The sequence below is a fragment of the Strigops habroptila genome, chromosome 3 (genome assembly GCF_004027225.2).
Source record: "Strigops habroptila isolate Jane chromosome 3, bStrHab1.2.pri, whole genome shotgun sequence".
Taxonomy (NCBI): Eukaryota; Metazoa; Chordata; class Aves; order Psittaciformes; family Psittacidae; genus Strigops; species Strigops habroptila.
In genome coordinates, this window is record NC_044279.2 from 33,324,193 (window position 1) to 33,344,380 (window position 20,188).

Sequence of the window (20,188 nt, forward strand, 5' to 3'; positions counted from 1 at the left end):
CAACACTGAGCAACTCATAACAGTCCATAAGAAGATACAGTGTGTCTACAAAATCTATATCCATAAAATTACTTCAGGTAACTACTAAAGTAGTTACCCCCCGCCTGTGTCTACTTGTTACAGCAGTATCCCCGATACGTTATCACAAATGCTTTACAACAAGGGGAAGAAATAGCCAGTTATCAAGTAATTTGAGACACACCTAGTAATAACAGTTCATATTGTGTATAAGCTGCAGGCAGTGTTATATAAAGGCTCTTCCATTTCCCCAGTAACACTGGCTGCTCTCCTAGTGCTCAGTTCCAGGGCTAATTGGAAACTACCTTAGGGATCCAGCGCTCCATTCATGTCAGTTGCTACCCAGCCCAAGGATGTAGCTGAGTTAGATTTTATTTTTTTTTTTCCTTTCTTTTTAACTGGATTCCATATAAACTAGGACATCACACAGATGCAAATGTTTTAAAACTCGTTTTCTAATACTGACTACATGGAAGTTAACATTCCTGCGTTTTCTTACTAATCCATTTTGGATGTTCGAAGTCTTTTTGAATGCTGTACCTGTTTAATCAATCCTCTGAAAAACAGCTCAACTACCAAAACAAAAGCATTAATGTCAGAAGGCTTCCACTGTCAGAGAAGCATCAGTAAAGCACGAGGGCTGAATCAGGATGAAAGCAAACTGACAGCGTGCTAGTATCGGCAGGCTGAAAGAGCAGCCAAGTCTACATACACAGGCACACTTCCAGACACCACTACTTGGATACTACAGTTAAACAAGCGCTGTTACTTCCTTCTTCTGGGTCACATGAACAGTACGAACAGTTTACTGTGCCTAACGCTATTTATCACCTTATTTAAGTATTTCAGGTGATTTCATGCCTTTGTCATCTTCGTACTGGAAAGGTATTCTGCTTCGCTTCCTGAGGCTTCTTTAGGGCTTTACCTGGCTAGGAACAACTGACCCAAAAGACAAGTTTCATCGGATTATTTTAAAAGTACTCTCAAAAGACCACTGAAAGTGGTTTTCCCCTATACTTTTAGTTTAATTCTACAGTCTTCCTTCTATTCTGCAATTAGAGCTGAGGTTCATAGGAATCTCAAGCTGTCAATGCTAAAACTCAGCTTGAGTAAACTCAAGTAAAAGAATAATGAAATATTTGGCCATCATACCTCATGTCTGCTTTGCACATTGCAGGTTCTGATGTGGTGTACTCTTAGAGAAGAATGATTTAGACACCTTATTAAAAAAAAAAAAATCCTTAAAAAAATTTAGTATCTTCAACATTCAGTTTATTTTCTAAAATAAAAAAACATGCACATTTGTAATATACACCATTTGATTCTTACTAAAGACATGTTTATAAATATTTTTATTTTAATAAAGATCTCTATCTACAGTTCAAATTCTGAACGCCAATCTGCCCAATTGTTTTTTAGGCAAACAGATTCCACTGAAAACAATGTAGATCTGCATTGTTTCAGGTGGTGGGAAGCAAATGTACCTGCAGAACTAAATAATTATCTCTTCAGGCACTTGCCATTTCGCTAAACCAAGCTTAAGAGTTTTATTACTTATACAAAAGCAACAGAATTCCAGTCTTTATAGGCTCCATCAGGTGATTTCCACATGGAAGAGGTGCGGAAACAGAAACTTACACATCGGTCATCTCACTAAGAGAAAATGCCGTATTTCTTCTCCAATTCTTCAACAGAAGCATCTTTCAATCCCATGTGGTTCACATGATTGAACAATACTTGTGTCACTGTAGAAGAAAATCCCAACATAGTTATTTCTGTGATTCGCACTCTTAAGGTAAATTAGTCCAATTCTTTCCTCAGTGAGAGTAAGGGTTGGATTATAGAGCTGAAATACAAGTGAGTTTTTAGAACTACTGAGAGGATGAAAAAAAATAGCAAAGGGCAGCTGTCATTTTTTTTCTGAAGCCCATGAACTGCCTAACAACATTTCCTTAAACAGGTATATAATCCTGACAACATAAACAGACAGCTTTTATTTTGTTTACTATCTTGACACCATGCCATTAAATGCAGAAGGTAAAAGTTAATGCCAGATGGCAGATAAAGCTTACATCAGGTTAAAGGCGTGAATGCAATTTGTAAGAGGAATTTACTTGCACTTCAGTATGTCAAACAAGTAATTTTGATTTAAGAAGATTCACATATCAAAATTTTGAAAGTGTAATGGTTATTAGTGAAACTTTGCAGAGATAGTAAATTTGACACTGCTTGGTCCCAGAGAAGTGTTTTGCTTGTAAGTGCCTCACTGTTACATTGTCAGTCTGGTGTGCTAAATAAAGAAAATGATTGAGACAACCCCACACACACACTTCTATGAAATATGAACTCAAGCCAATGTCAACCTGAGCTGCAAACTTATTTAAGTGATGCCTCAAGAATAGGACAGAGGACCAGGCTGAGTTTAGAGACATTTGCACCCTTTTTGCCAACAGTAAAGTCAGGATTACCAAGAAATGGTTGTAAGTTGTGGAAACTGTAATTTGGATACCTCGCATCTCAGAAGATTTCATACAAATTCACACATTTGTAACATTACCAGCTACACACTGAAATGCTAGTGAAGCCTATTTTATCAAGACTAAAATGCAGCAGTATTACTGATCAAAACAACAACTAAATCCTCTTGTTTTTAAGTCTTAACAATTAATAAGGAATCAATAGATAAAGAAAAATTACAAGACATTCATATTAACTTCTAAAACAATCAAAAAGCTAGACAACTAGTCTTCCCTGATTATTAAATGGAATAAACAACAAGAATAGCACTAAAGTTTATGTATTTCTTGCTAGTCTACAGTATTGGAAAGTTTATAAGTTTGTAAGTACACTACTGAATTACTTACTTTTTTTCTCTGCGCCTGACATAAACATTACTGCCATATCAAATCTTTTTAATTCAGATAGCCTCTGAAGGATTTCAAGGATGAGAGATGGCTCCTCTTTCCTGAAGAAGAGTATTAGAAACATAAAAATAACTACCGTTGATTAGAAAGATTCAGTAGCTGCAAGCAATATTAAAAGACTTCAGGAACAAAAAATTAAAGGGCTAATGGAATTCACTTCTCTGTGTCTAACTAATATTCCCTGCCTTTCATCTTGCTGGTTTATTCTTTCATGCATGAAGCAAAAAGTCAACATCTAGAAATCTTGATGCAAGTATCATCCTGATACAGAGCAAGAATGAAGAAATACAAAATCCTAGACTAATGCAAACTGACTGCTGTTCATATATGAATAGCTATTATATGATTTAATGCTTACACCTTGCTGTAACATCACCATTTTTATACATATCGGGTTGCACAAGTTCAGGAAGCAGCCCCTGTGGTCATAGGAGCTCAGCAAAAAGCACCACATTACAGTTGCCATCATTTTTATCCATACAGAAAATTCCTAGATTGCGCTCATTTTACATTCTTCTGGTCAACAGTAAACAGTCCCTGTCTTATAAATACTAACAACAAATAGCATTTTTCTTTCAGAACTTGACCTGTCATCTCCCTCCAGAAGAAATATATTTTACTTTACTGCAAACAATTTCAACTTCCTAGCCTTTTTATGTCATACCACTAAACGTAGGACCTTATCTCTTAAGCTGTCATGTTTCACCCACATGATGGATATTTACTTTTAAAGAAACTAAGGGAAAGGCAAACATCAGTTTAGATTTGCTCTTCTCCATAAAACACCACCCTAAAAAACATTCTGAGTGTGTGCTCCGAGTAATCCAGAGACGCAGTACACTGCCTCTGACAGGCAAAATGAACTTTAAGATTCAGCAGCGTGGATAGAAATTTCAGAAATTATTGCCAAGTCCTTTCTTATCAGAACTTCTAGCTCCAATACATACTTACTACAGGCTACTGTAAAATACTTGCAGGTAATTAAAGGCTGAATGCATTGCAATAAGCATTACACAAAAATGAAACCCTCTGTATTTTTCAGCTTTAAAAAGTTAATATAGAAAGCTAATATTGTGAAATTATATGTGGTAACAGAACACACAGTAATACAAACCAGAATTATTTCATACAGTCTGATACTCAATTTCCAGTGCTATGTAGCAGAACTGAATTCAACAATATACACTAAAAGCTATTTATTTCTTTACCTCTTTTCTCTCTGATTTTTTCAATACATGCTTAATTTGTGAAGAAAGAGCAACTGAATCATTGTAATTATTGCATCATGCAGGCTGGAAATATTTTTTTAAGCCCAAGAGTAGTGCTAGGGAGGAAAAAAAAAACCCAAACCAAAAACTCGCCACCAAAAAACCAATAGCAATATACAATGTGAAACAAAGGAGTTAAACTTACTCGATGTAGAAATCATGCAGAATTTTCAGTATCTGGTTAAACAAGTCTGGATCTAAGGATTTCTGGAACAGTTTTGAATAAAGTGAAGGCTCTATTTGCTTCGGGGAGAAAAAAAGAATGTTATTTTTAGGCCAAAGAAAAAACAAAACAGAACAAAAAAAACCCCCCACAGTTGAGTCATAAGAATTAGAAGTGCCATGTCTAATTACCCTAAAAGCATTAATTTGAAAAGTCAGAATTTAACATTGTTACTAATGTATTTAAGTCTTTAGAGAATCAGGGCCTATGTTTGAAAGAAGAGACAGATCATGTAGGGACTGTACTCAAAATGAGGTGAGAAGTCAGGCACAAGAGGAGAATTACTCAAATGGGGATCAAACTACTTAGTATTATGTGAAGGCAATTAAAGAAATGGACTATTGTACACCGTTAAGACACACTAATCATAGCTACCTTTTCCACCTAAGTTTACCCTATTTCTTCAATGTCAGTTGAAGAAACTGTCCAAACACTGCCAATCAATACTACATTTCATACCTTTAGGTACAAGTACAGATTTTCTGAGCAGCCTTTCAACTTCCTGAAGTCGGATTCAAGCTGGAAAGAATTCGCAGGAATGGCAGGGACTGGAGAAGCAGATTTAAATGACCCTTTGATTTCTTTTTCTCTCTGTCCATTCAAAGGGAATGATGAATCCAACACTGATGAAATTCCTTTCACACTACCACAAAGCCTGCAGAGAGATTTTAATATTTTTCTTGATTGTGTTTCAAGGAAATCTTACACTACAACCTAACTGGAGATCTTAACTCATTAAAAGCTAACATACTATCAATGTTTTTAAAAATAATGTATTTTAGTTTAAGCAGGTACCTAAAAAAAAAAAAAAAAAAAACCCAAAAAAACATAACCCTTCAGATTATGGAAGCTTTATACTTGATTCACCTTTTCTAAAAGCCACACATTTACAAATACTTATACTCCGCCTCTCTCTCCTTTGTTTCTGGAAATAACTGCAGTTTTTAGTATAGATGTCTATCACACACAGCTGCAAAGAAAAAATAATTACATTTTCTGTAATTTCACAACGCAAAACAATAACCATGTCAAACGAACAAACTGTTTTCAACACTGATTACATGCTTTGGGAAGTTTGAGCAAACCTGAAGTTATCAGCTTCCCACTGATCTGAGGAAAGAGTGGCAACACTCTCATCTGCTCCTTTTCTCTCACACAACTGGTGTGCAAAGAATGTTTGAACTCTGCTCAAAATCTGCTCCAAAACATTACAAAAAAATTACAGCTAGGGAAGATGAAGCGCACAAGGAAGAGAGTATGGCATACAGGAAAGTATTATGAATTTAATTATATTGGAAATGCAAAAATAAGACTAGTTTTCCATCTGACACTAAATAGATCATACTTGTGTCAACCACAGCATGATCAAAGAGGCAGATGTCTAAGAATAGCAGTTTCTTTCGGTGGTGGTTTTTTGATTCAAATTCTCCAAAATACATTCGATACTTCATCCCATGTAGAAATCTAAAATTGAAGATTACATTTCGACTAAATTTACCTTTTAAAAAGAGGATTAGAACTTTTATACTTACTGTAATGCTGATGTATCACTGATTTCTTCTATTTTCAAGTGCTTTGCTTTTGGAATGTCCATTGTAGCTAACTGATCATCCTGATCTAGATTCTGTGTTCTTTCAGCAGTCGCTGAATTCCTACAGTTCTTGACTAAAGAAGCAGTGCTGGGCAAATCACTGTCTGGTGTGTCATCATCAATTTCTTCAATGTCTATTCTTTGCAAAGGCTTCTAAACAAAATACATATGTCATGAGTGCAACCTCAACATCAGTGCATATATAGGCCCCAAATAAATAGCTGTGCTTAATTTAAAATACACTAAAGATAACCAGTTTCACCTGTAGTGGTGCATATGGAAGACACTTTCAGTAAAGATAAATAGTAAAAAAAATGAAACAGGTGAAACATTCCACAGGAAGCCTTATATGATCATTTTCTTGCTTTACCCTTATAAACCAGGGTATCCTTACTGTAGAGGATCTCAGACTCTGCATTCTCTTTTCTCAGTAATAAAAAAAAAAAAAAAAAAAAAAAAAAAAGGGTTTTGGTTTGTTTTATTCCCTCCCCCCCCACCCAAGATTGAATTGGTAAGGATTACCATATATTTGGACCAATCACCCAAGTCAAACTTTGTAACTTAGCTAGGTAAGTATCCAGCAACATAGGCCTTGATCCTCAACTCAAAATTCTGAGATGATAAAGATCTGTAACTCAGCTCTGCTGGCTGACCAAGTTACATAAATCATAAGGTAATTAATTCCACTGCTAGATGACATGCTGTAACTAAAATGCTTTGGCTTGTCTAATCTCTGCATGACAGCAGAGATTTCCTGAACATAGCATATATTGCTCTAGAAATACAGATACAAAAACACACAAATGAACATACTGAACAATTTAGATTTCTAGAAATGGCAGGTTTCTCTGTCCAACTCTAACACAATCCTATCATAAGTCTTTGCAATCACGCCCAAAACGCCCCTGTCTTGTTGGTGTATTGGCAGAAAATATATGGTTTGCTTTGACAATATACCATCACATCATTGTGCTAAGACTGGGAGGCTGACTGGTGGATAATGAAGCAAAATTGCAGTGCTCTCTGCAATCCTTGGGCAGCACTAAGAGCTGCCCACCTATAGCAGCTTTTATACATATACACATATATACAGATGTTTCATCTATACTTGTTCTACCTTAACAGAATAACAAGGAAAAAAACCCATCAACCTAGTATCTCTGCTTAATTTCGCAGCCAAACTGAAAACTTATATATGTGTCTAGAGTATTTCAGCTACTTCACAACAAACTTCATTTAGGTTTCTAAAAAAAATGCTTCTGGTTATAGAGAGTGCATTAATACTTCCCCCCCCAAAAAGGATCAAAATAGTCATGCATTTTCTACTAAATCCATCTGAATTAGATGGATAGATCAAGAGCAGACTACAGTACTCCACACAAAGTGCGAGCATGCTTTGTATTTACACAACTCTGATGAATGTATAAAGATTAAGTGTACTAAAAAGGGAAGCCTAATACATAAAGCTGATATTACTCTCTGTATTATCAAACTTTGTCATATGTAATTCACTAATCTGACCACAACTGCTGCTAACTCCCAGTCCAAAAATATTGCTTCTTGAAAACAAAGCTGTTCTAGAGTTTATGTGGATGAAAATGGAGGCTCAAGGCTCTTGCAGTAGCCACAGGTGACACCAGCCTATGACATGTCTTGTTACCACTACAGCTGCTACAGAAACTATAAACAACAGATGAAAAGGGAAGTTTACAGAGTTTTCTGAAGTCTGCAATCAAACATGTAGACTCAATTGCCTTCCCTTTACTCTCAACTGCAATGTAAGCTGTGCCCAGGATAGGGTTGTGGGGTTGCCTCCCCATTTCATATTATGGATATACACATACACTGTTTCCCAAGTGCAGAACTGTAGGCTGAATGCTCACAGCACTACTGCTGTTACACACACACGGAAATGCTGAAGTTATGTTCTTGAAAAATATCAAAAGAGTAGATATGTAAGTTCTGAGATTTCTGCAGGCAACATGTATCTATCAGGAGTTAGTCTACATAAATAAGCAAGAAGTGAATTTTATCTTTAAGGTCTACTTTTCCCATGATTATAGAAAGCAAGTCACAAAACCAAACAACTTACTGTTGATTTCAGGAGTGATGGATTATGACTCAGTTTCACTATATTTTTTATTTCCGATTCTTTTACCAATACTGCAGGATATTCTTGAGTCCACTGTTCTTTCTCAGCTAATTCCTGAAAAAAGTGGCAAATTGTCCAAAAGATCAGAAGTTTGAGGAAGAATTACAAGATATGTTGAGAACATTCTATTACCATAGGCTTACAAAAAAAAAAAACCAAAAACCAAAAAACAAAACCAACACCAACCAAAAACCCAACAAAAAATGCACAAGTACACATACATTCCTTATTTTAGTGAGTTCACTTATTGCTTGTTTATTTCCAGGTTCCAACTTCAGAACAGCTTCAAAATCTGTGTGAAACAAAAAAACCAAACAACTCAATAAATAAAAAACTGCAGACATTTCAAGTTAAAAAGTACTCCTGGCAAATTTTTAAACCTTCTATTTTCCTTTCATCGCTCTAAAATTATTAAAGGCAGGTAAGCTACCCTAATGCTTATATCATGACCTAGTTTTTAAACACATTTTTCAAACTATCTTTTAATACTTATTGTAAGCGACAATATTTGCCATTTCACACAAAAGTCTTCCAATCCTGCAGATACCAACACATAAGACAATATACATATTCAATGAAACTCACCAAAACCCAATCATTGTTAACATTCGCATGATAACCTCAATTAATCAGCAATTGATTTAATGGCTACTAGAAGACTTAAGAAAAAAAAAAAAAAAAAAGAAAAAAAAAAGGAAAAAAAAAAATAAAAAATCAGGATGTTCTTATCTCTTACCCAACACATTTAAGATAATTCAAGGATTTACCTTGCATAGCTTCTTTTAGCTTTCCAAGAGCAACCCTGGCAGCTCCTCTTCTGGCAAAGGCTTTAGAATAAGAGGGATCTAAGAGCAGAGCTTGTGTACAGTCATTTTCTGCCTCTTCATATCTCAGCAAAAGAGTAGTACAAAATTAATAATCAGTTTCAAGAGGCAGTTTCAACTGAAAAGGCAGAGCTGCCCAAAACAATTAAAACATAAAGACAGATCTTAATTACCTATATAAATACATACCGCTGAGCTAAAACGTAAAGTAAATGCATAAAATACGATTTCTCAGCACACTGAAATTTCAGCCAAATCTCTTGGTATCTCGCAACACACTACTAAATCTTTTTATCATCACAGAGAAATTCATTTCCCCCATAAAAATACATGCTTAAAGCCTGTCAAGAGTCTACTTTAAACATCAAGTAGCCTTAAAATGAAAATTTGGCATCAGAGCTTTTTACTACTGAAAACCAGAAAGACCATTGCAAACAAATATTAAAAAAAAAAAGGGGGGGGGGAGGGGAAAGGAGAATCAAGCACATAGGAGAATAAAATTCTTTACATCGTAATTCCTGTGACTTGTCCTAAGGTATTTCAGAATGACAACTCAGTATATCCTTGCATTAAAGTAATTTGCTTCACTGTATACTCAAATTTCCTCATCTCAGTTATATTTAGTTATCTTAGGTCATGATACCACTATGTGCATATTAAACTATTTTCATTCATTCCTCTTCTCCTCCTTCAATCCATCATTAAATTTACAGGAACTTTTAGGGTTTTATTTTTTCAGTTCTTCCTAGTTCTAGTGTTTTATAAGAACACCAATGAGCTTCTGTTGCATTTTATGTTTGGTCCTCTTTGAAATGCAAAGACCCACAACACATATACAGATTTATCACACAGAATTGATTTTCTTGCTTGGTTATTCAATTAAGGTATCACTTCCTCTGATTCTCTGAAAACATTATTTGCGTTCTGATGTCCTCTGTGGTTTCAGTACTAAATTACAAATGTTTTGTCAGAAATACTACCTGTACAACCTATTTTGTAATCTAATAATTTGAGATTAATGTCTCTACAGATACCCAGCCACATTATGTTAGAACAGATGACCAACTTAATGCTCAGCTCTCTGCTTCTCATGCAGAGAGTTTAAAAGGTTTAAACTACCATGCCACCAGGGAGTGGAACAAAAATTCAGACTTCAAAAATGGTCACGTGGAATTTCTCTCATTTACTAGGAGGCATGCATTTCCTACTGCTATGGGATTATCTGAATAAAGCTTAACTAAAAATAAACTACACATACATGTCTCCATTAGTGGAGTTAAAGAAAAATATTTTAAAACATGACTACTTCCAGAAAAAGCTACTGTCCATTCCCTTTGAAGTCAGAAGTTACAATCCAGTTCTCTTTACAGTGCAACATTTAACAGCTGACTGGGGTTTATAGTCAAGACAAAGCTTTGGGCAGGTCCTTCAAGAAACGTGAATACATAGAATTTTACATACACAAAAGAATTAAAATCAAACTTAAGAAACTATAACTTCATACTGATGCTATTATATTCTCTCAGAACTTCTTTCCTGTGAAATGCATTGTAAAATTACACATATTGAGTTGTTCTCTCCCCCTTACTATATTCGATACAATTTATTCTATACTGAATTCTGAGTATAATTAGGAGTGACAGCAACTAAACCTGAGTGAAAAATCTACTGGATCATTCTTCTATCTAGTTCACCACAAAGAAACGTGCAATCCTACTTACTTTTCAATCTTTAGGTAGGCCATGGCTCTGTTAGCTGGCAGAAGCGCATTGGTGCCATCTGCTGCTATACCACGGGTATAACAGTCTATTGCAGCCTCATATTTTCCTTCTTTGAAATAACCATTACCCTGTAATATTTAAGTTAGAAAACAACAGCGTTGAGGAAGATTTAGTGCAATGAGCTTTTCTTATCTTTTTTAGTAGACAGGGTCACAATATCAAGAAAGCGGATCACAAAACACCCACATCTGGGCTGGTACTTATGGCATATTTTTTCATATCTAAGCTTGGAGGTAGACCACAAAAAGTACCTTAATAGTACTTCAAGGATATAAAAAGTTTTGCTACATGCATAGTTTAAGTGCAGACACACAAATCTATAACTTGTGATTTATCTTGATGCTTGATGTGTGGCACAACCTATCCCATGCCTCCTGAATTTAAACACATGCTGAACAAAGCTGAACCTTTACAACTTCCCTTTCAAGACTTGTTGTGCAAATCCATCTTTACCCTGCTACATTCATGAAACTGTTATCCCCAAATATTACTTGGGCCCAAATGTTGCTTTTATTTTCCAGTTAACGCTCCATACAACAAAATCACATCACTTTGTTTCCAAGAAACTGAAATTATCTTTTGCTTCTCAGTACTAATATAAAGCCATGTATTCTCTGCTACTACTCTACTCACTGGCAAAAAAGCAAAGGCCACAGTTCAGACTTGAAAGGATCCATGTTGCCAGGAACAGGCCCACAGTGAGTCAATTCTGCTACCAATGAAGTACCGCACTGGACTGAAATTTCTTTTCTGTGGCCTCTTCAAACTTTTGTTGCTTTTACGCACTTAATGTGTGCTGTCATTCTGTTCTTACTAATTACCTCTTACAACCAGTATAGGAAGCCTGAATATTGATAAAAAGTCGTTAGCTAACGAGCTAGGTAAGAGAACAAAAAGAAAATTCTTTTACTTGATAATGTTATTTCTTAATTGCAACAATGAGGAAAGGGAGAAATCATTGAGCCAACTGTGAGTCAAGACCATGTTTCCAGAAATACATTTTCATTGTCATTGTTGCCTGCACTCCCTGAAGTCCTTTTCATAACTACTTTTCATCATGTAATCAGAGGTTTGAAAACACAAAAAATAGTGCACAACTCTACCTCGACAAGCAGGGGTCAAGATGCATATAATGGAGAAATGGGATCTCTGTAAAATACAGTTCAAGTTCTACTTATCTTACTACGTATTTGAAATTTTCTTATACAATTGGGGCTGTAAAAGCTACCTTGTATAAATTATTCCTCCAGAAGAGTCCAAAGAGAACCCACTGTCCCCCTCCCATCCCTATAAAGCCCCAAATGGGAAATACTTAAGGTTGTATCAAGCATGTACTTAAGTAGTTCAAGACAGTATCAGGTTTAATTTACACATTTACACAGCTCATATAATCATAGGATGGTTAGGGTTGGAAAGGACCTGAAGATCATCTAGTTCCAACCCCCCTGCCATGGACAGGGACACCTCACACTAGACCATGTCACCCAAGACGCTATCTAATCTGGCCTTGAACACTGCCAGGGATGGAGCATTCACCACTTCTTTGGGCAACCTGTTCCAGTGCCCCACCACTCTCACAGTAAAGAAGTTTCCCTGTTTAAGTTTAAACCCATTTCCCCTTATCCTATAGCTAAAATCCCTGACGAAGGGTCCCTCTCCAGCATCCTCGCAGGCCCCCTTCAAATACTGGAAGGCTGCTACGAGGTCTCCATGCAGCCTTCTCCAGGCTGAACAGCCCCAACACAAGACTTTTCTTTGTTAGTTCTTTCCTGTTCCAGAAGAACCTGGGACTTACCAGATCTTTTTCTGTAATAGCCTTCTGCTTGAGCTGCTGGTGTTCAATGCGCTGCTTCTCTTCCTCTGTTAGTTCAGGCCTGACCACACCATCAAACTCTTTCTGTTCTGAGCTTTCTTTCGATGACAGAGCCTGCAAAGATATAATTTTTTTTCCTCAGTATTTCTTCTGCTTACACATTTTCAGAAAATGAATGACAATAAACACAAAAATTTTAAGATGCAAAAAAAGCATTTTAACAGAAGCGCCTGTGCTGTAAGTTGAATGCAAATTGAAGAAATCATTCTAAACTTCTTGAAAATGTGTTTTTATGAGGGACTGTGAGTCAGACTGTGACTTGGTAAATTAAAAGTATGTAATTTCTAAAACACAATGTAAAACAACCCATGGAATCTCTCTATACATACATCCCAATTCACAAATCATTTATTTATTCAAATTCCTGAAGACTTTGGGTCTTCATTCTGAAAATAAATTTTTCAAGCACTTTCAAACTACAGTTGAAGAGGTATAAGCATATTCACACAGTAACAACAGGCAATCTTGACTACAGTCATTATAATCAACATTCTCTCACTGTCATGAAAGGGATCAGACAGGCTTACACCCACTTTCTGATTTGGCAGACCATGGCAATCAGTAGGACTACAATCAGGCTAGCAAAAAAACCACACAGGTTCTCTCAAATGTAGTGCTACCTTGTACCGGAATAGTAAGCATGACTGAAAAACACATTAACACAGGAGGTAGAAAAACATCTGAAGGAAGATTAAAAAAAAACAAAAACAAAAAACCACCCACACAGATGTTGGTGCATATATCCAGTCTTAGTCTGCCAATCCACTATTAAACTGATGTTTGCATACATGCTAGTTAATCCAGAAGAAACTCAGTTACAGATTTTCACCTTAGTGAACTTCAAATGCCAGAAAAAACATGCAATTTCATTTTTCTTGTTATAAACATAAACTGATACAGATATAAACTGAACAGGGCGTAAGCTAGAGACTAATCTCATTACCTGATCAATTTTCTTCAGTTCATTTTTTGCTTCGAAGTTGTTTGCATCCAGCTCTAAGACTTTTTCATAATCTAACAACAGATCAGAAAACTATGTTTCAGGTAGGAATTACAGAATACTACCCAGAATCTAAAATAAGAGCATTCTTTTTGAGATTAGCCTTTTTTGTAGTTACCTAAGAAGCCCATGATATGGCAAGCAACATGTCATAGAATGGTTTGGGTTAGAAGGGACCTTAAAGATCAACTCATTCCAACCTCCCTGCCATTGGCAGGGACACATTCTACTAGACCAGGTTGCTCAAAGCCCCATCCAACCTGGCCTTGAACACTGCCAGGGATGGGGCAGCACAGCTTCTCTGGGCAATCTGTGCCAGTGTCTCATTACCCTCATAGTGAAGGATTTCTTACTAATACAGAATCTAAATCTACCCTCGCTGTCTGTTTAAAGCCATTACCCATTGTCCTGTCACTACATACCCTTGCAAAAAGTCCCTCTCTAGATTTCTCATAACCCCTTATAGATACTTGGAAGGCTACTAGAAGGTGTCCCCAGAGCCTTCTTGCATTTTTGTGGCCTTCCTCTGAACTCACTCTGCAGGTCCACATCCTTCTTATGTTGGGCAACATTTAAAGCTAAATTTTTCTACAACTACTAATACTTACAGCAATCATTCAGATTTGCTGTTTGATTTTTACCTTGCCAGAAGAATATGCGATATGGTTTTTTGTTTTTTGGTGTGTTTTTTTTTTTTTAAATGGGAAATAAAAATTAAATTCCTAAACCGATAATTAAATTGCACAACCTTTAATCAAGCAGACATGGGAACAGTTTCTACATATTTTAAGGAAAGAATTTTAAAAAGACCCACCTTCTTTAGCACCTTGAAGATTTTTCAAAGCAAAGCGAGCAGCCCCTCTTCTGGCATAAGCCTTTGTGTAATTTTTATCTAAAGCAAGTGCTAAATTGCAGTCAGATTCTGCAACAGAAAACCTATCAAAAATATGAATGAGTTAGTTTGGAAACATCTAGGTAACAAACCCTAAAACTTAAGCAATTTAGCTTACTCTGGTTCTCTCTAAAGTAGAAATCTTAAATGCTTCAGAAGGAGCATAGAATGAGTATTTAAACATCTCTCAACTCAGACTACATTAAGACAGGAAAGAAAAAAAAAGGTCAACATCATCTACTGCAACAGAAGGAATAACCTGCCCTGCACTGTTTCTTCTCCCCAAACAAATCAAAGCCTTAGAAATAGAACTCACTGAGATGAAAAGACAAGTTAGACAGTGAACTTTCTCTTTTCCTTTTTTTTTTTTTCTTCCCCTTTTATTTAAATCTTACACAGACTTAAACAGAATATGGTGAACTTCTAGTGGAAGGCAGAAGAAAAAAAAGATGAAAGAGACTACCAGATTACTTATCCTGATGATTCCTATTTTATTTTGAACTGCAAAGCAGGTAGCAACAGCAGTCTTACATAGACCAAATCACAGTATGATAAGTAATATAATCAACACTTAAAACCAAACAAAAAAATCTGAAGATAGAATGTCAAAGAAGAAAATACTATGGATTTAACAATACAAATCTTACTTTTTCATTCTATAAAATGCTGATGCTCTGTTTGTGGGCAATACCGGATTATATGGATCGAAATGCATTCCTCTAGTGTAGCATTTTATAGCTTCATCAAATTTCCCTTGTTTGAAGTAGTTATTACCCTGTGAACAGGGAAAAAAAACAAAAAAAAAAAAAAAAAAGTATTTTTAGCAAGTTACCATACTTTGACAGACACATTGCTCATTTTTGGTGGGAAAAAAAAAAACACAACCAAAAAACCAAAGCTTGTAGCTTGTATTTTAGAACTTTTCTAACATTTCTCACAAAGCACTGCTTTACTGTGAAACATTTAACTAAGAATATTTTAAGTATCGCATATTAAATATTTTTGATGATTAATGCAATAACATGGTTTTATTCTATACTGATTTTCAGTATCTATAGGTCATTTCCAGAAACCGATAATGAGCACGCACGTAACTGCTTAAATTGAGTTAGAGAACTACTGAAGTTTGAGATTTGGCATATTTCCTTTCCACGGTAAACATTTTCATTTCTGCCTCCCTCAGGACACAACTTTTATCTCATGTGTGCCCAAATGCTTCACTGTGGCCAAGATAATAACGGTCAAATACATCTAAATTTCTTAGCACAGACCACAGATTATACATCAATGAATTTCCACGGCAGCAGGGAAAGAACACAGATGTCACCCAGCAGACAATAAAAAAATAAAAAAACCCAACCCAACCAAAGAAACTCAACTGAAGAAAAGTATGGACTGACAGATGGTGTTAGGTGATTGCTTGTAAACAAAGAAGTTTCTCAGAACCACAGAAGCTGCTATACAGCTTAGCCTCTCACATGGCAATGAAGAATGAGATAGGCCTTGCTGTATTCTACTATTTACCAGCTGTAAAACTGAACTGGTACAAACTTGCCATTACCAAGGCGAGGAAGACATACAAGTTCACCCATCATTCCCAGATGTAATGGCTTCGCAAATGGACTAATCTTAAATTCTTGGGGATTTAGTTTGGGGTATTCAGACCGCGTGCTCAGGTAAACACTAGTTTGATCCTTATGGCAATTCCATACAGAAATACAACTTATCAAAGAAAACAAACACCAATATATTAATCATCATAAACGTACATTAAGCAAAGTCTGACAGGCTTTGCTGCAATTGGTGATGAGAAGAAACAGAAATACAGTGAGAGTTTTCAATTTTTTGGAATAACAGGCAGAAAAAAAAAAAAAAAAAAAAAAAGAAATCCGAACAGTCAATTCTTCCACCAGAAGCATGGTCTCAGTGGACAATCTTTTAAAAGAAACTGCAAGTGCTCCTATGGTTACATTGCTACTTGGCAAACAACAAGTATTTGTAATGCTATAACCTTTTCCTTCTCTGCAAGAGCCTTTTCTGTATCTATACGAATTCCATCTTCTTCAGAGTCTGATTCTAGAGATACAGAATCATGAGTACTATCTTCTTTATCAAGTTCTTCAAGTATCTTATCCTGAAATCAGATAAAATAAACTATTACCTTCATTATATTTTAACAATCCAAAAATAATACAAGACAGACTTTAGGAGAATTAGTAGTGTGTTTTTAAAAATCTCTACTGGTTAAGTCCTCTTTATTAAGGAGTATTTCACACTTCAAAAGTGAGAGATCTATCCTCTAATACTGCCAGCTGTGCCTAGTCTTATTTTCTATTAGAATGATGACCTTCTAATAGATCTATCATTAAGAAAAAAAAAAAAAAAAAAATTAAAGTCAAATTCAATCTACTGGATGAGAGCACAGCCAATGGAAAACTCAAGTATTTCTCAATGTTACAGATTTTAAACACATAATCTTTTTGGGAGAAAGCTACTTTCAATGGTCATACAACACCCAGCACAGAAAGATGCTGACTCATGGACTGAACTGTCAGCACTGTAACAAAACATTTTTTAAAAGAGAATCAACTGGGGACAAGACTCAGTAAATAAGCAAATATTCTGATTTACCACATCAAGTTTTCCCCATGCTTCATAATCGTAAGACTTGATCTTGTTTTTCTTGTTTTCCTCAGTGGTTATCTTTGAAGCGACTTTACTTTTGCTTTTCTTCTTTTTCTTAAAAGCCTTGTTTCGAATCGGTGGCAAATTCTAAATTGAAAAAAGTAATTTATTATAAAACAGATGTGTGAAAGTCACTTGTATTGAAGTCTCCATGGTAGATATAAATATACATATATAAAAATAGATAAAGTATTCTTCTAGATCTAAGTGGAACTGACTGAAAATTTACTGGCCCCATCACCTTCAGAGGCTACTGCCCCACAGCTTTGTTGGTGGAAGAATTTACAGGGGAATCTTTGGTCTACTGTGGATGAGGAACAAATCAGCTGAGCTAGCTCATACACTCTATTCAGATATTTTAAGTCAACACATGTAACTTTGCTGAAGCAAGAAGTAATTATTAATTGCGTTATTAATCACCGAGTTAATATTAACACTGGACTTGTGGGTTTTACCTCTTCTGAGACACCACTTTGTTTCCTTAGTTCAGAGTCCACTTCTTTAATATCTTTTTCCCAGCTCTCCAATTCTCTCATAAAATCCTGCAGCTCTTCAGCATTTTGCTTCACTTGCAGCTGTAGTTCTATCGCTTTATTTGGTGCACTCATTGTAAGCTGCCAAATTTCAAGAAAGAACTTCCTAAAGAAAATTTGAAAGTATGCACTGAAGGAAGCCAGCTACTTCAAAATCAAAAAGTCTGACTTACATTCAAGACATGCTTCCCAATAGCCTAGTAGGAACATTAACTATTAAAAGCCTAAGAAGAAACACAATTTAAATGTCTTTGAAAAAAAAACCAAGGGAAGCCATGTTATTCAGATAAAACAAAACATGTCATAACAAACAAGTCATGCTTTCCTAACTAAGGGTAAGGTAAAGTGCCTAACACAGCAATGAAAGTGCTGAGATTACAAAACCATCTTAGTTTAAAGCAATTTCTGAAGTGCTTCCCAGCTGACAAAGTAGAAAACTTTAACACATTAACATTTAACTAAAAAATTAAGTTATGCATGATACCTTCTATCTGAACAGAAACAAAACAGCTGACAAACCAACCCCCAGAAGCACTTTGAGCCCCTAAAAGTAAGCATGCTTAAATACACACATTTTTAGCACAGAAACAGTAAACACATGAGGTGTTTTATTATTAAGTCTAGAGAATTACAACTCCAGAGTATTCTTTGAATGAGTTCTTTGTACACATGTGTAGCCCTCCAAGTCCTTAAACTACTGTTTAGTAATCACTAATAGTTGTCAAATTCTGTTGTCTTAATTTTAGTGTCTTAAGTGAAAGACATTTTATTATCACAGAAATCTCAAGTCACAAGAAGTAACCTCAAAAAAATTCCTGGTTACAGTTCAGAAAAAAGCCTACATTTGTACAGTCCATAGCACAAAATGCTGAAGGGATGAAGCAAACATATTTTAAAAACAACCATGACTAAGTAATTCACAACAAACTAAATATAAACAAACATTTAACAACTATAACCTCTTGACTGAAAGCTTCAGGATTGATTACAATCTCCACATAATGATATATATAGAGATAGTACACACAGAATTTTTAAGGGAGAAAAGGACTATAGATTATTTATCTAATTTTTAACATCCAGTAAGAAAATAACCTAATAGCATAGAAATATAAAAATGTATGGGCCAAAACTAATGATTTCTGTAATACATTGTGCTGTCCATAACTATGAACAAGAGCCTCAAAAGATGGAAAAACATGCTGCATGACTGCTAGTGAACTAATGCTACCAAAGCAGGAATGTTTTTCCATCCTCAAGAGTAAGCAGCTGAGTAGATGCCCCACTGCATCAGTTGTGCTTTTCCTTAGTTTATATATAGGTGGTAAGAGCTTACCCTTAGCAATGTATTTTTCCCAAAATCTTCTAAATACTTGGCCTATTTAAAAAAATAAAAGTGGAAGGAGACTTTAGGTGAAGCTGAAAATGCTTAAACCACGACAGCATATTACTCATCAATTTAGGTGTCTACTATACTTTTCCACTTACAACTGCTGCCCCACGCTGAGCTGTCTCTGCAATACTCAGCCAGTTAATTCCACGAAACCTGGGCACAGACACACTGAATATTCCATACAGCCTACTAGTAGCCAACAGCAGCTAGAACAAGATACATCAAAAGAGGTAAGAAACTAGATTGTGATCTGCTGAACTTTTCTTTTTGCTATCTATCACTGACTAAAATAATGTTCTCATACATGTGAAAATCTATCAGGTTTTTTTCTGGCATTCTCAAGTGACTTGCAGAAATGTAAAATGTAGGCTTGCCCCGTTTCCCGCTAGCCTAACACTGCTGCACACAGCTCAGCAACGGCCTCACCCCCACGCGCCGACAGCCGGCTCCTCCGCAGCGCAGCTCTCACGCACCCTTTAGGGCGATTTTACTTCTCCCTTCGCCTCACCCGAGGGCAGCCGCGTTGCCCCAGAGACCTGGCCGGACCAGCACGCAGCGCGCCCGCCCAGGAGCGGGCCCCGAGGCTGCGCCACGGGAGGCCCCACCTCAGGCCGAAGATGGCCCACTGAAGTTTCAACACCTGTCTCTCCGCCGTGCCAGCGTTACGAACGAGGTCCTCGCTCCTTCAGGGTAGGCTCCCCCCAGGCTCCGCCTCGCCTAGCCACTACGCGCCGCCATGCCGCCTGTGGGCCACGGGGAACTAGCACCAGGCCGACTGCACCACGGGCAATGCTAAACACCGGGCACCTCGCACCCATCCGGTCCCGCCGCGGGCTCACCTGCGCCGGGTCCCGCCTCTTTCTGCTGCCGCCGGATACCCACCCCACGCGGCCGATCCTCCTCCCAGAATGGAGGGGCGTTAGGGGCAGAAGGCGGCAGGAACGCACAGCGCATGCGCATGCAGTCCACCGCTCCGCGCTGCCCGGCCACGCCCCCTCCGCCTCACGTGACGGGGGGACGGGCCGGTGATT

At 36.8% G+C, this 20,188-nt stretch overlaps 1 protein-coding gene across 6 annotated transcripts; it reads right to left on the reverse strand.

The window, feature by feature from the left end:
* Positions 1-1,268: 1,268 nt before the first annotated feature.
* Positions 1,269-20,180, reverse strand: RPAP3 (RNA polymerase II associated protein 3). 6 transcript variants are annotated; one of them, XM_030479110.1, is made up of 18 exons: positions 19,997-20,119; positions 19,101-19,142; positions 17,687-17,870; positions 17,178-17,318; positions 16,558-16,680; positions 15,194-15,321; positions 14,469-14,590; positions 13,598-13,668; positions 12,577-12,708; positions 10,722-10,849; positions 8,944-9,065; positions 8,398-8,468; positions 8,117-8,230; positions 5,966-6,177; positions 4,893-5,088; positions 4,356-4,453; positions 2,883-2,983; positions 1,269-1,763 (listed from the first exon to the last, which is right to left on the reverse strand). In XM_030479110.1, the coding sequence occupies exons 3-18, from the start codon at positions 17,837-17,839 to the stop codon at positions 1,672-1,674; spliced, it is 2,004 nt and encodes a 667-aa protein (XP_030334970.1). In that variant the 5' UTR covers positions 17,840-17,870; positions 19,101-19,142; positions 19,997-20,119; the 3' UTR covers positions 1,269-1,671. The 6 variants fall into 6 exon arrangements, with proteins under 6 accessions (XP_030334970.1, XP_030334975.1, XP_030334973.1 ...); XM_030479115.2 differs by having other exon boundaries at positions 17,687-17,845; positions 19,997-20,089; XM_030479113.1 differs by lacking the exon at positions 19,997-20,119 and adding an exon at positions 19,253-19,360.
* Between the last annotated feature and the right edge of the window lie 8 nt (positions 20,181-20,188).